The sequence below is a fragment of the Lactuca virosa genome, chromosome 2 (genome assembly GCF_052849685.1).
Source record: "Lactuca virosa cultivar CGN04683 chromosome 2, Lactuca_virosa_CGN04683_v6, whole genome shotgun sequence".
Lineage (NCBI taxonomy): Eukaryota > Viridiplantae > Streptophyta > Magnoliopsida > Asterales > Asteraceae > Lactuca > Lactuca virosa.
Window position 1 is genome coordinate 202,524,123 of NC_136427.1, and position 13,589 is coordinate 202,537,711.

General features: G+C 41.6%; 1 protein-coding gene across 1 annotated transcript; it reads right to left on the reverse strand.

The window, feature by feature from the left end:
• Nucleotides 1-745: 745 nt before the first annotated feature.
• Nucleotides 746-1,666, reverse strand: LOC145158146 (uncharacterized). The gene has a single exon (XM_079077079.1). It carries the CDS (start codon nucleotides 1,664-1,666, stop codon nucleotides 746-748), a length of 921 nt encoding a protein of 306 aa, XP_078933205.1.
• Nucleotides 1,667-13,589: the final 11,923 nt, after the last annotated feature.

The following is a 13,589-nucleotide window of genomic DNA, read 5'->3' on the forward strand; positions in this document are numbered from 1 at the left end:
ATCATCTCTACTGGAAGCATCACTTCGGCCCCGTAGGCCAGGTTGAATGGTGTTTCTTTCGTGCTGGTTTGCGATGTGGTTCGATACGACCAGAGAACTTCTGGCAGCTCGTCTACCCAATTGCCCTTTGCTTTGTCGAGCCATTTTTGATCCCGTGCACTAGCGTCCTGTTAGACACCTCCCTCTTTCCATTCGCTTGGGGGTGCGCTACCGACATGAATCTTTGCTCTATTCCTCTCTCTGCACACTAGTCTCTAAAAGGGTTCTCGGTGAATTGAAATACGTTGTCACTGATCAGGACCTTAGGTATTCCGAACCTTGTTATGATGTTTTTCCATATGAATTTAATCATCTGTTTTCCAGCAATACATGCCAACGGTTCGGCTTCTATCCATTACGTGAAGTAGTCGACTTCCACGACCAAGAATGTCACTTTTCCTGGGGCTTCTAGGAAAGGGCCGACGATGTCAATCCCCTATTGGTAAAAAGGATGTGGACTAGTGATACTTGTTAGTTTGGCCAGAGGTACGCATGCTCGGGTTAATTTGGTGGCGTCTTGGTGTATATCCAGCCAGTAGAGCCCCATGCGTAGTATCTTGCTCGTGAGTGCTCTCGCCCCCTCGTGGGCTCCGGCTGATCCTACATGGGCTTCCTAGAGAGCCTTCTTCCCAGACTCATTGTCTATACATTTGAGCCACGAATCTATGTAACCTTTCCTATACAATGCTCCCCCCAAGATTGCGTACTAGGGGGCTCGTATTCTTGTTTTGCGTGCCTCCATGTAGTCGTCAAGAAGTATGGCGTGCTGCAAATAGTCTATAATGGGTGTCATCCAACTGGGTCGTGTCGTGGATAAAGAGTCAACTTGGCGTTCGTCGATGCTCCTTTCTTTTAGTACTTCCACCATGACCTCCTTAGAGAGGTGGCCTAAGCATGTTGATGCGAGTTTGCTTAAAGTGTCCGCTCGCCTATTGCTTCCTCTTGGAATCTGCCGTATGGTGAAACTCTTGAGTGAACTTGTGATCCGTTGGACGGATTTAACATACTTTTCCATTCTTTTATCCTTTGCCTCGAATTCTCCAGTGACCTGGTTGGCTGCCTGGCGTGAGTCGGTTAGAGCTACTATCTTCTCCACCCCCATTTTTACCGCCAATCTTAGGCCGGCCAACAGGGCTTCGTATTCGGCTTCATTGTTGGAGGTGTAGAAATCGAAACGTAAAGCGTAAGTGATTTCCTCGCCTGTGGGGTTGGTTAGGATTAAGCCCGCTCCTGAGCCTTCCTTGCTGGAAGCTCCATCCGTGTAGAGGGTCCATTGTTGGTGGGTCTTTTCTTCTGGGTGCCTTCGATGGGTGATATCTGTTATTTCCTGCTGGAGCTCTCCCAGAATCTCCAATAGGAAGTCTGTCAGTGCCTGTCCTTTGATACTCACTCTAGCATGATAACTGATGTCATGTTCTCCCAGTTCTGTAGCCCATTTTGCGAGGCGCCCGGACGTTTCCGGCTTTAAGAGTACCTGCTTAATCGGGCAACTGGTCAACACCTCTATCTCGTGGGCCTGGAAGTATCGACGGAGCTGCCGTGCCGCGTAGATTAAAGCGAGCACCAGCTTTTCGATGACTGGGTAGTTAATCTGTGGCCCGTGCAGGGCCCGACTCACAAAGTACATCGGGAGTTGTCTTACTTGCCTTTCGACTACTAACACTGATGAAATAGTGTCCTTCGATGTGGATATGTACACCTGCAGCGTCTCACCTGGTACCGTGCTGGCTAGCATAGGGAGTGTGTGCAATGCTTTCTTTATCCTTTGCAGTGCGGCTTCGGCCTCCGGTGTCCATCAAAAATTGTTCTTTTCAATACATCCCTTGAGTGTGTGAAATAGAGCCATGGCCTTCTCGGCTGACTTAGAGATGAAACGATTAAGCGTCGTTAGTTTACCGTTCATTCCTTGAGTATCCCTTAGTGTTTTTGGCGAAGTTGCATCTTTGAGTTCATCGATTTTGATCGGGCTCGGCTGAATTCCTTCCTTTGTAACATAGTATCCGAGGAATTTCTCCTCCTCTACTCCGAAGGTACATTTGGCGGGGTTTAGTTTCATCTTTGCTTTCCCCAAGGTTTGCAGTGTTTCCTCCACATCGTGTAATAGTCTTTGTTTTTCTGGGCTTTTGATGACCATATCGTCGACATGGACCTCGATGTTCCTGCCGATTTGATTGGAAAACAGAGAATCGACCAGCCGCTGGTAAGTTGCTCCCGCATTCTTTCATCCGAACGACATCTTTGTATAGCAGAAAGCACCATGATATCTGTAGAAGGCTGTCTTCTCTTTATCGTCTTTGCTCATCAGGATCTGGTGATATCCCTTGTACGCGTCCAAGAAACATTTCCACTGGAACCCCTGTAGAGACTCTACCTTTTGGTCAATTTCTGGTAGTGGGTAGCTGTAACAAATCGTTATTTCAAACCTATGTAATAGTATAGGTCAATGTGTATTTCTTTTTATAATAATAAAGAGAAATTTTAGCATAATGTGCATATTTACATAATTGACCCTCAAAAATAAATTATTTAACAATCTCGATTGGGATGAACCAAGTGATAGAGATTGTAACAAGGTTTCCAAAAACATAAAGAACACTAAAATCCGAGTTATAACGAAGAAGTTATGACCAATCGAAAATCCGCGACAAAACCGGCAAAACACTATTCAGTGTAAAAACTGAATTTTCAATAAAAGGCTTTTTAGCCTTAACAATCTAAATGAAAGTTGTAGTTTATGTTAAACCGAGAACTTTCATAAAAAGAACGGAAAAATCTGACTTCGTATGAGGAAGTTATGATTTTTCTAAGTTTCAGTATAGTAGTGTACAGCTAAAAACTTGAAATAAAGATCGAGCGATTTTTAGCCGACACAACCTAAATGAGAATTGAAGGTCTTGTCGGTAGTAGTACAACGGTAAAAAGACAGACAAAAACGGACGTCGGATGAAGAAGTTATGAATTTTTAACGGATTCCCGTCCCGGTCTGTTTAAAATAATAATATTAAAAATAAATTCAAAATTAGCCAATGAAGTCTAAACGAAAGTCGTAGAGTATGATTTTACCTACGCGTGCATATAAAGAACGCCAAAAACGGAGCTCGTATGCGAAAGTTATGATTTTCGCAAGTTTTTGGCACAAAAATAAAGAAAAATAGAAAAAGCGGGCAATTTCGCATGACACGTCACCCTCGCACATGTCGGCTGCTAATTGGACCGAAGCCTTGCTTGGCACCTTCTGATTCGACCAACTCTGCGGTCCAGTCAACCACGAACACCTTCGCCGGAGACACCCCAGAGCTGCCCCTCGGACACCCCCCTTCGCACGTGCCTCCTTCCTACTGGACCGAAGTCTCGTCCAATCCGAGCCTCCCACCTTGCGAGCCTGCTGTCCGAAGTAAGCCATTCTTTCGCCACCTGTCCGACGCGTGTCAGCCTCGCATAGCCTCGGATCCGAGGCTTCGGCCTATATAAGGCATGCGAGGGCTTCCGATTTATTTACACTTTTTACCCTAAAATTCACACTTTTTCACATTTTCCACTTCCATAAACTTATGACAAAATTGCAAGAATGGTCCCTGTGGTATGTCCAAAATTGCCACTTTGGGCCAAACAAGTTTGGACTAGCACTAATGGTCCAAAAGTTTCCATTTTGTTGCTATTTTGGTCCATTTTAGGTTGATTTTTTATAAAATGTCGATTTTGCCCTTTTCTATATGTTTTTTGCATTTCTTTTTGTTATTTAATTATTTCCCTAACTAAAAAATAAAAATAAAAGAAAAGAATATCTCTCTCTCTCTCTCTCTCTCTCTCTCTCTCTCTCTCTCTTTTTGAGAACGTCACCACCCTTACTCCCTCCCCTAAGCATCACTCTCGCCGGAATCCTGAAAACCACCGGCAGAAAAGATGAACACCACCGACAGAAAAGATGAACGCCACCAAGTCGAAGCTCTGGCAACGAAACCCCAACCCTAAAAGACGAAGCTTGTCGATTCTCAGGAGGCGGCATATCTAAAACACTCGTTACCCACGAACTCCGACGGTGCTAGGGCTTGTGTTCTGTTCATCTTGAAACCACCATCATCTTCATCGATTTCGATTTCGATTTCCACCTACCCACAACGTCGTCATCTTCATCGATTTGGATTTCAACCTAAAAGGGGCGAAAGGATTTCTCTCCATCTTTGTCAGCAAACCCAAGCTCGTCGCCGCCTTCGTTTCTCTCCATCTCTTACGTTTCATCATTAACAAGAGTTCAGATCTGCTTGTTGGACTTTAGACCTGGTAAGCTCACGTTCGTCAGACTTCAGACCTCGTGGCCCCCTGATGAGACCTCGTGGCCCCCTGATGAACATGATTTTGGATTGCTTGTTTGGTTTCAACCTAAAAGGGGCGAAAGGATTTCTCACCCAATTTTCAATTTCGATTGTCTGAAACACATTTTTGACCTTCTGTTGGTTTGATTATAGAGTAGGTAGTCGATTTTGGGTCTTCAAAATAATTATACCACTCTCTTCATCCCTAAATTTCAGATCTTCAGAGTAATCAATTTTGGGTTTGATTGAGTTTGATTGCAGATGAGGTAAAAGAATGCTTAACTGGATTCATCAGACCTTATCAGATCTTGAAGACGGAGAAGGAGAGACTTCATTTGTTCAGGTGGCAATTTGTGTTTATCTCGGATTCCATTCTAAACCATGAACTCGATCTCTTCATTGTTACAAGTTTAGGATTTAGGAAATTCTTATTTTGTATGTGTCTTGTATGTTAGATTTATTGTTTTTGTGTTCATCTGGATAGAGAAGGTGTGTATATCAGGAGAGAGAGAGAGAGAGAGAGAGAGAGAGAGAGAAAGAGAGAGAGAGATTCTCTTTTTTATTTTTCTTTTAATTATAAAACAATTTAAATAAATTAAAAAAACTAAAAAAGTAAAAACAAAGGGCAAAATGGTCATTACAAAAAAAATTAAAGTAAATTGGACCAAAGTGGCAAGAAAATGAAAACCTTTGGACCATGAGTGCTAGTCCAAACATGTTTGGCCCAAAGTGGCAATTTCGACCTAACCACAGGGACCATTCTTACAATTTTGTCTAAACTTATACACAACCCCTAAAGCCCCGATATCAAGTCTTGAACCCTAAGTAAGCCTCGAAGCCCCGAGATTCCCTAGAAGTAACCTCTCTCCTGTCGAAACTCTGCCCGATTTGAGCCGGTTTCTCGACAAATAAACTCCTTTTCGTGAAACGAAACTCTGTCCGATTCACCACCTATCAAGTGGGTACATACCCCCGTATTCTCATAATTTCTACTGTTTTAAGGGGGGGAATACAAGCATAACACAAGAACTTTGTGTTATAAAATCATGATTTCAAATCATGATAAAACGACATTAAATCATTAAAAATACTCAAAACATTAAAACTCTTTTATCATCTTATATTTTTCCCCAAAATTCTTGTTTGTATATATATATATATATATATATATATATATATATATATACATATATATATATATATATATATATATATATATATATATATATATATAACTAAGATTTAAAAGGCTTAGGACTCATAACTCATTCCGGGTCCTTTTCCTTGTTTGGATGTGGGCTTATAGTACCGGTTATTTGTCCAAGTGTCGTTTAAATTTTACTTATATATAAAATTGTATATGTATATAAATATAATAGTTATTTCATCAGTTTAACTACCTTTGTAACATGCTGAGCAAGGGATTACATGCAAACATGGTTAAATACACATTCAGAAAGTACATATAAATTATAATAGGTATAATTTATTCATATAACAATAATTCATGATTCAAGTATACTAGAATACACCGTCTTACAAGAAACAAGGGTTTTGATACAGAACAAATCAAGGGTTTACACTTATCAAATACATGTTAGAAATTCTAATTCGAGAACATACTGTCAATCATTTATTTCAGAATGATTGGGTTTTGATTCAAGAACATACTGTCAATCATTTATTTCAGAGTGATTGGGTTTTCATAACTAATATATATGAAACGTTTATATGCTTTTTATGAGACATTCAATTCAGGTTGTTTAATTCATTTTAGACAACATAGGAAAAGTCCTGACATTATAACCAGAATCTCCAGCCGGGGATCGAAACAAGTGTGTGTAGATCTATATCGGGATTGACAACCCCACACTCAGGCTGCTAGCTACAGTCAGGCTTACATGCCGATGAGTGGCAATTGTTATCACCAGTTTAAACGCCCACAAAGCATTTGTTTCAGGCCATCCGTCATAGTATGGTTATAATAAGTCATTAAAAGATATTAACAATACGTTAGTGTATAAATAACTAAGAGAAAGTACACCTTCAAAGTACCAGTTTACATAATACAAAATACAAGGGTTCAATACAGTTTTCAATAACAGCTGGTGGAGCCAGGCACACTCTCAGTTACAAGTTTTCATAAAGGAATACAAATACAAAACATTAATACACAGAGAACGGTTTTATGGGAATAAAACTACTTTTCATATACAACAGAAAATATAGGGTTTTCTGGAACAAATTACATATACAAGATACAGAGACATCCTTTAAACATAAACACTTATGCACTCACTCAACTTTATGTTGATACTCTCTTTTCAAATTACTTGTATTCTCAGGGAAATAATACACAGGTACTCCCCGAGCTTTTTGAGAAGATGGAGCTATGTTGAGTCATATCTTTTGTATAACTATATTTTGGTTCAATATACAATGATTGAACACATGTAAATACTTATACCTTTTGAATACAATGGTTGTTTGTACTTTGATTACTATGATGCATGTGTTGTGATACTACAATTGAAGTCCTCCACCCCCGGACGTTTCCGCCGTCTGGTTTGGGGGTGTGACAGTAGCAGTCTTTCGGACATTCCTTATTGATGTCCGAGTAATCGATACACATGTGCCAACTTCCATCGTGCTTCTTCACCATTACCAGGTTGGCGATCCACGTTGGGAAAAATGCTTCCCTAAGGATCCCAGCGCTGGTCAATTTAGCCACTTCTGCATTAATTGCCTTGTTTCGATCCCCTCCCTGGACGCGCTTCTTTTGTTTTACTTCTTTGCCCCCTAGTTTTATCATCAACTTATGTTCTATGATCCCCCGGTCGACCCCTACCATGTCTGTGGGTGTCCAGGCGAATACGTGTTTGTATTTTTGTAGCAATCGGATCAGTGCTTGCCTTGTTGCTGTGGGAAGGGCGGTTCCCACATTTACTTGTTGGCTTGGGTATTACTTGTTGATTACCTCTCCCCGCATGATGAATCCGGCTTTGGCCTCTTGGCCTCCATTAAAATTTCCTTTCGTTGCATAATCTCGTAGCATTTGAGCTCCCTTGGGGGTGTGGCTAGGATTGTCCCTGGGCCTTGGCTTGTGCTAAACTTTACTATTCCATGAATCATTGATGAGATTGCTTCGAATTTCAGTAGGGCGGTTCGCCCAAGTATGACATTGTGTTCGGATGGGTGTCGTATGACTACGAAGTCTACAAGGGCGGTCTGTCGCTTGTCTTGTCTTGACTGGTGAGTGTGAACGGTAAGTGGATCGTACCTAGGGGCCACAGACTGTGTCATGTGAATCCTGTGAGCTGGCCTGCGGCTAGTCTTAATCCATCCTTCCATGCGACAAGCAACAACCAAAAACAATACTCGTAGATGATGTTCGCAGAGCTCCCCGTGTCAATGTACACCCGGTGGATCATGGTGTCTCGAATGGAATACTGGATAACGAGAGGGTTATCTCCTTTCCATCTAGCTGGGCTTGGGTCAGTCGTGGAGAAAGTTATCCCTTGCATGGTTTACGCGATGCTTCGCACGCTGGTTGCACATTCCACTCTCCCCCGCTTGTGGCGAATCATGAGGATTTCTTGTCGATAGTCTGCTCCTCTTGCGTTGTCTTTAGGGTTTTCCACGTCAAATTTAGCTGGTAGACTTTTGGCGATCTCTATCACGTTTCCCTTCAGCCACTTCTCTTCTATCTCCCGTTTTAACTCTGAGAAGTTGACCGTCTCATGTGTCCTACTCTTGTGGTATTCACAATATCACGTCTTGGTACCTTTTGCTGTTGGTTTTTCGGCGACGGTATAAACTTCTGCTCGTCTTCCTTGCCTGTCGTCCCTTGCGAAGGGTCTGAATCGTCCATGTGGTCGCCTGTCCCGTCCTGAAAATCTACCCTCTCCCCGTGGATCATGGTAGGAGGTTGATTGGTGGTGTCGTTTCCCAGCCGGGGAGGACATGGCGTTGACGTATGCTTGCTTTGATGCTTCACCTTCTTCTTGGCATAGGAAACGCTCCACTCGCTATTTTAACTCTGCTCTCGTATGAGGTTGTTTGCCCATGAGCTTCAGGGAGAGCGAACGGAGAAGTAATCCCCACGTGAATGCACCTGCGATCAATCCTTCGTCATGTCTCGGCACGTCTAATGTTGATTTGGTGAACCTAGCGAAGTAGTCCTTGACAATTTCCCTGTCCCTTTGCTTACACACAATAATAGAGTGACAATCGCCTTTGTACTTACGGAGCTGCATGAAGTTGGTTAAAAAGAGGTATTTCAGCTGGCTAAAGTTGCAGATGCTACAAGGGTGCAACGTTTTGAACCATGTCCCTGCGTTGCCGTCTAGAGTGGTAGGGAAGTACGTGCACCAGAAGCGTTCGTCGAGCTTGAGAGATGTTATCGTCCACTCGTATGTGTCGATGTGGCTGTCTGGGTCTGTGGTGTCGTCATACGTTTTTAGGTGGGGTAGCTTGGCAGTGTTGGGAATCCCGTACTCTTGCAATGCTTTCATGAACGGTGATGTGACACTGCGCGAGAGGCAGTCTTGGTTTGGTGTCCGTTGAGCAAAATGGTATCTCAGCTGTTTCATTGCCGGGAATGGCTGTACCAGCATGTCGTTGTAAGCTGCAAGGTCTGGTGGTGTTGGGCCATAGAAGTTCTATGGCTGGAACGGGGTGGAAACGTATGGGGAATGGGGAGTTGCTGTTATGGTGTGAATGGCGATGTCGGCATGGCTCATGTCACTAATGTTGGGTAGCTTTGTGCTTGGAAAGCAACACCTGGGCCACTAGCGGCGTTATTCACCGGGGTTGCGGACGTGAGCATGAACGGGGGTAGTCCTTTAGTGGCTTGCACCGTTAATGGTGGTGTTACGAGTGTCGTTTGTTGAGGATCGTTTGTGGCGTGAATGGGTGGCGGTATTAGACTGTAACCGGCGTTACTTGGTTCGCCGATGTTAGGAAAAAACAATGGTAGATGAGGCGGAGTGAATGGGTTGGGTCCGCCGATGTTGGGGAACAACAGCGGGGTTGTGCTGTTCGGAGTGGGTATTGGTATGTGGTTCTGGGTTGTGACAAAAGGTGTAGCCGCTGTGAGAGAAGGACCCGGGCCCCCGGATGATGGTGTCTCAAAAACTACGCCAGTTGTCTGAGCTGGTGGTGTTATCGGGGTGTTGGCCGTCTCCAGTGAGATCATTGGTCATATCGGGCTTTGTGGTGTTTCCGACGGCTCGCCGGCGGCTTCGTTCATCATTTGTTACTGGGTTAAAAAGGAAAATGGGTTTGCATATCTATTGTCAGACAATCGGACGGTGCCAAATGATGTGACCTGGTCTCCGACCACCTGGATGGTGAAGGATGAGTTTGTCGGAGAGGAACCTGAGAGGTCACAAAGAGAGAAAGTCGTCAGCCGTTCTCCGGGAGGAGGTCCCGGTAAAACGCTCTGACGGTCAAGTTAGTAGTGTATTGGAGAGTAAGGGCTGAGAATCGGGAGAGATAACTTACCCTTCAAGGCGAAGTGGTGGTCCTTTTATACTGAGGATCCTCTTCGGTCCGTACGAGGAACAAGTATTATAGTCCCGACAAGATCTGTTGTCCTTATTGGTGAGTTGTGTTCCTCGTTGTGTCAGGTCCAACGATTGGTCCAGGCGATAATGCTCTGGATGTGCTCATTGTCGCCTGGAGCCGTTATCCTTGTCCTGTAGTGGAAGGTGCCTCTTGGTGGGGTTGGACCTTCCACGCGGCCGTCCCAATGGGGCGCTTAGCAGCTGGGGATACGCTGGAGCGTCTAGTAGCTGGGGATCCGTTGGGGCGGCCATGCTGGGGATCTGCTGGGGCGGCCATGTTGGGCCTGTCCGGGCCTCACTGGAGATCCCTAACTTAGGACTACCTTTATTCCTGGTCCGCTTTGAGGGGCATGTCATCAGCGTCCAAGACCCGAAATTAGGGTTTGAGTCTGAGTCGCGTATGCCCAAATTACATCTGGTACGCCCAACATACGCGAAGGAATCTTCGCGATCACTCCAGCCAAGTACCCCCAACATACATCCCTTGTACGCCCAGCGTACTCGACAAGCCCTTAATAATTCTAACTTCCCAAGGCCATAACTTCTTTGTTTTGACTCCGATTTCGACGATCTATAGGTCCACGAAAAGGTATTGAAGAGATCTACCACCCTATCTAATTACTTTTGACTTAAAACACCTTGAACTGAAATCCTTAATTCATGAAAGGTCTGAAGTATCACTTTTACCATTATACCCTTGGGCTCCAAAGCACAAACCGAACTCTTGGATCACATAATCTACATTACCCACGTCCAAATGGGTATAAACCTCTCTTTACGTAAAGCCCGAAGCCTTATGATACTTGATCTTCGGGTCACGATCCTGAATTATGAAATGAGTCGAAACAAGTGTGTTACATCGGGATTATTGAGGAATCTAGACTATCTTTAGTCATAAGGATTATTTGACTAAGACTTAGTGATAGTTATAGTGGTTCACATCAAAGGAAAGTCTTAGTGCTGAAGCGAAGCACTGCCCAACTTTCCAATCATTCACTTTATCAAGTGAGTGCATAATTACTTTCAGCTTACACATAGATATAAAGTATCTAGATGATTAAATGTTATGTGTGCCTATTATCCAAATTACTTGATATCTATGTTACATAAATTATATGATTTTACTTGATTAATCATATATGTATTTTCTTATATATTTATATAAACTATGTTGCGTAGTAATGAGTGTTGAAAATGATGAGAGGATGATGAGAGGACTTGACTTTTGATGAACCAGTCATCTAGCAGAGTATAGATGACGACCACAGATTACTCTAGGCAGTCCAGTAGAACGCAGGCAGGATCGCAACCTGTAGGTGTTAGTGAACTATAAGTTCATTGATGTACTCTATCCCCTATAGTTTCCTTATGGACATTTATTGCTATGGGAATCCCCCTAGCAGTATTTTCTACCCGTTGACAATGATGATCCTTAGGATAGGTCCCTTGAGATAAGTATATTAGGATCATTATGTGAAAATAATAGGAATAGGTAAGAGGGTAAATTATTTGATGTGAAATATATAATTAAAGAACTTAATTATTATGGGTTGAAAAACCTACGTGCTCACCAGGCTCCCAAGCCTGACCTACTCAGTTTCTTTGTATCACAGGTAGTGACACGAAGGCCCAATGATGTTGAGTGACTTATGGATAATTGTAGGAAATAATATAATTAACTATTGTAAGACCTGTAATATTTTCGTTATGCTTATGTTTCTGTTCAGACGATGACATCCCAAAAGTATTAATGAAATGCATTTCTTCGGAAGTTAATAATGTTTTCACTATTGGGAACAAATTACAGATTATAATTTTGTAAAAAAAACACTCTAAAATAAAATAAGCATAACTAATTCAGTATTTTCTGGCTGTGAAAATGGGGATGCTACAAGTGCCCTTCCCCTTAAGTCCACTATAGTGGAACATTTTTCGAACTTTTCAATTTTCAAAAATAGAGACACTGTTTCCTACGAGCATTATTGTCAACATGTGATATTGGCATAACAATTATGCTCCCACTAGCTTTGACATGTACGCCGAAATCAACTTGACTTCTAGAAATCAATACCCTTTGAATTTCTTACAGAAATGCAGATTTCTATTATGCGTTGTTTCGATAAGTCTTCAACTAGACTTCTTAACCTTATACACTTAGTTGGATAATGTGTGTTTGTGTGTGTGTGTGTGTTTAAACCTTTTTCAAGACTGATAGATACCTCCCTTGGAAGTTCAAACAATTTCTTTCTATTCCTCATAATTTGGAATACGAAGAGGGATGCCGTAATCATACTTTGAATTTGATAATGCAATTGACACAACCAATCTCCATATGATATTTATCAGATCTTTACAATCTATCAACGGAAATATTTCTTCATAATCATTTTCATGAATTAAAGATAAACCTTTGCTACCTAGATTTGATGGTGCATACGTTCCCATCTATGTGAATCTATCATTTCCAACATACAGTTACAAGACTAGGTTTAGGAAAAACCAAATTCAGACTTAGTTTCCTTCATGGACAAAACTTCGCTATTCTTTATCTCTTGCATTATGGAAGCTCAACGGCCTACTAGTGCTTCCATATTGTTAGTAGCTCACCCATATTGATTAGTGTACTTTCACTTACCAATGCGCTTTGCTTTTGCATTTAAATGAAAAACATAGAAATCAAATGCATTGCTAACTTAACTAAAAATGCACAGAAAAAAGAATATGTCAACTGAAGAACACAACAGGTTATCAACCTTAGGTCGTGCATTAGTGATAACTAAAAAGATCATTGTCGTCTGATTCTTGCAACTCTTAAGATCAATATGACTCACACTGATTTCTTGATATATGAGTTTTCTCTCAAGTAACATTCCTTGACGAGCTAAAACAAATATTCAAAAGTTCGTGTGAATTTTGGACAAGAAAACACTTTATAGAATTGGTCTCAATTTATCTTTTGTTTCTCGATTAACGAAAACATCACAACTCAAATTCTAAATGTGCTAGAGTAAGAATACATTATTACTCCACATATTACGAGGTGTTCTTAACCTTCTTAGTTTGAAATGAGTTTCAAGATATGATTCATGGCTCTAAAACTTGATTGGCACAAAGTATGACTCATCTTTGATCGAACCATTTCCAACAATGTGCGACTTCTTTTCTTAGTCATGCAATTGCACTATTATGTTCTTTGATGATTAATCGTGATACAATTTCACAATTACCAAGATGATCATAAAACATGATACTAAACTACTCTAATTTCTTTTCAGATTGGAGAATCTTTTATCTTTCTGCCTAACAGATTCTTCTAATCGTTCTGTTACTCTTTGAACCCTTTCAAAAGTATTAGAATTCTGCTTCATCTTATAAACATAATCATATTTATTGAAGCATCAGTAAATCATGACGAATAGAGTCATCGTCCCTTGTGGTGGATCTAAAGATTCCATAACAACATGTACTAGATCCATTAGTCCTTCACTTGTCACACATATAAATGTGAACAATGAATCAGTTATAATTTTCCAATGAATAAGATTCTTATGCATCTTGCAATTTGAATTGTATAACTCCAATTTTATGTGCAATTGAAACTTAGTGAAGAGATTTCTTTACACTTGGTCAAATCTGACAGTACCATAAGCGTGATATCATAAGAATCAGA

Bases quoted from the DNA above. Each gene is read 5' to 3' on its own strand.
- LOC145158146 (XM_079077079.1), bottom strand. From the start codon at position 1,666: ATGTACTTTGTGAGTCGGGCCCTGCACGGGCCACAGATTAACTACCCA.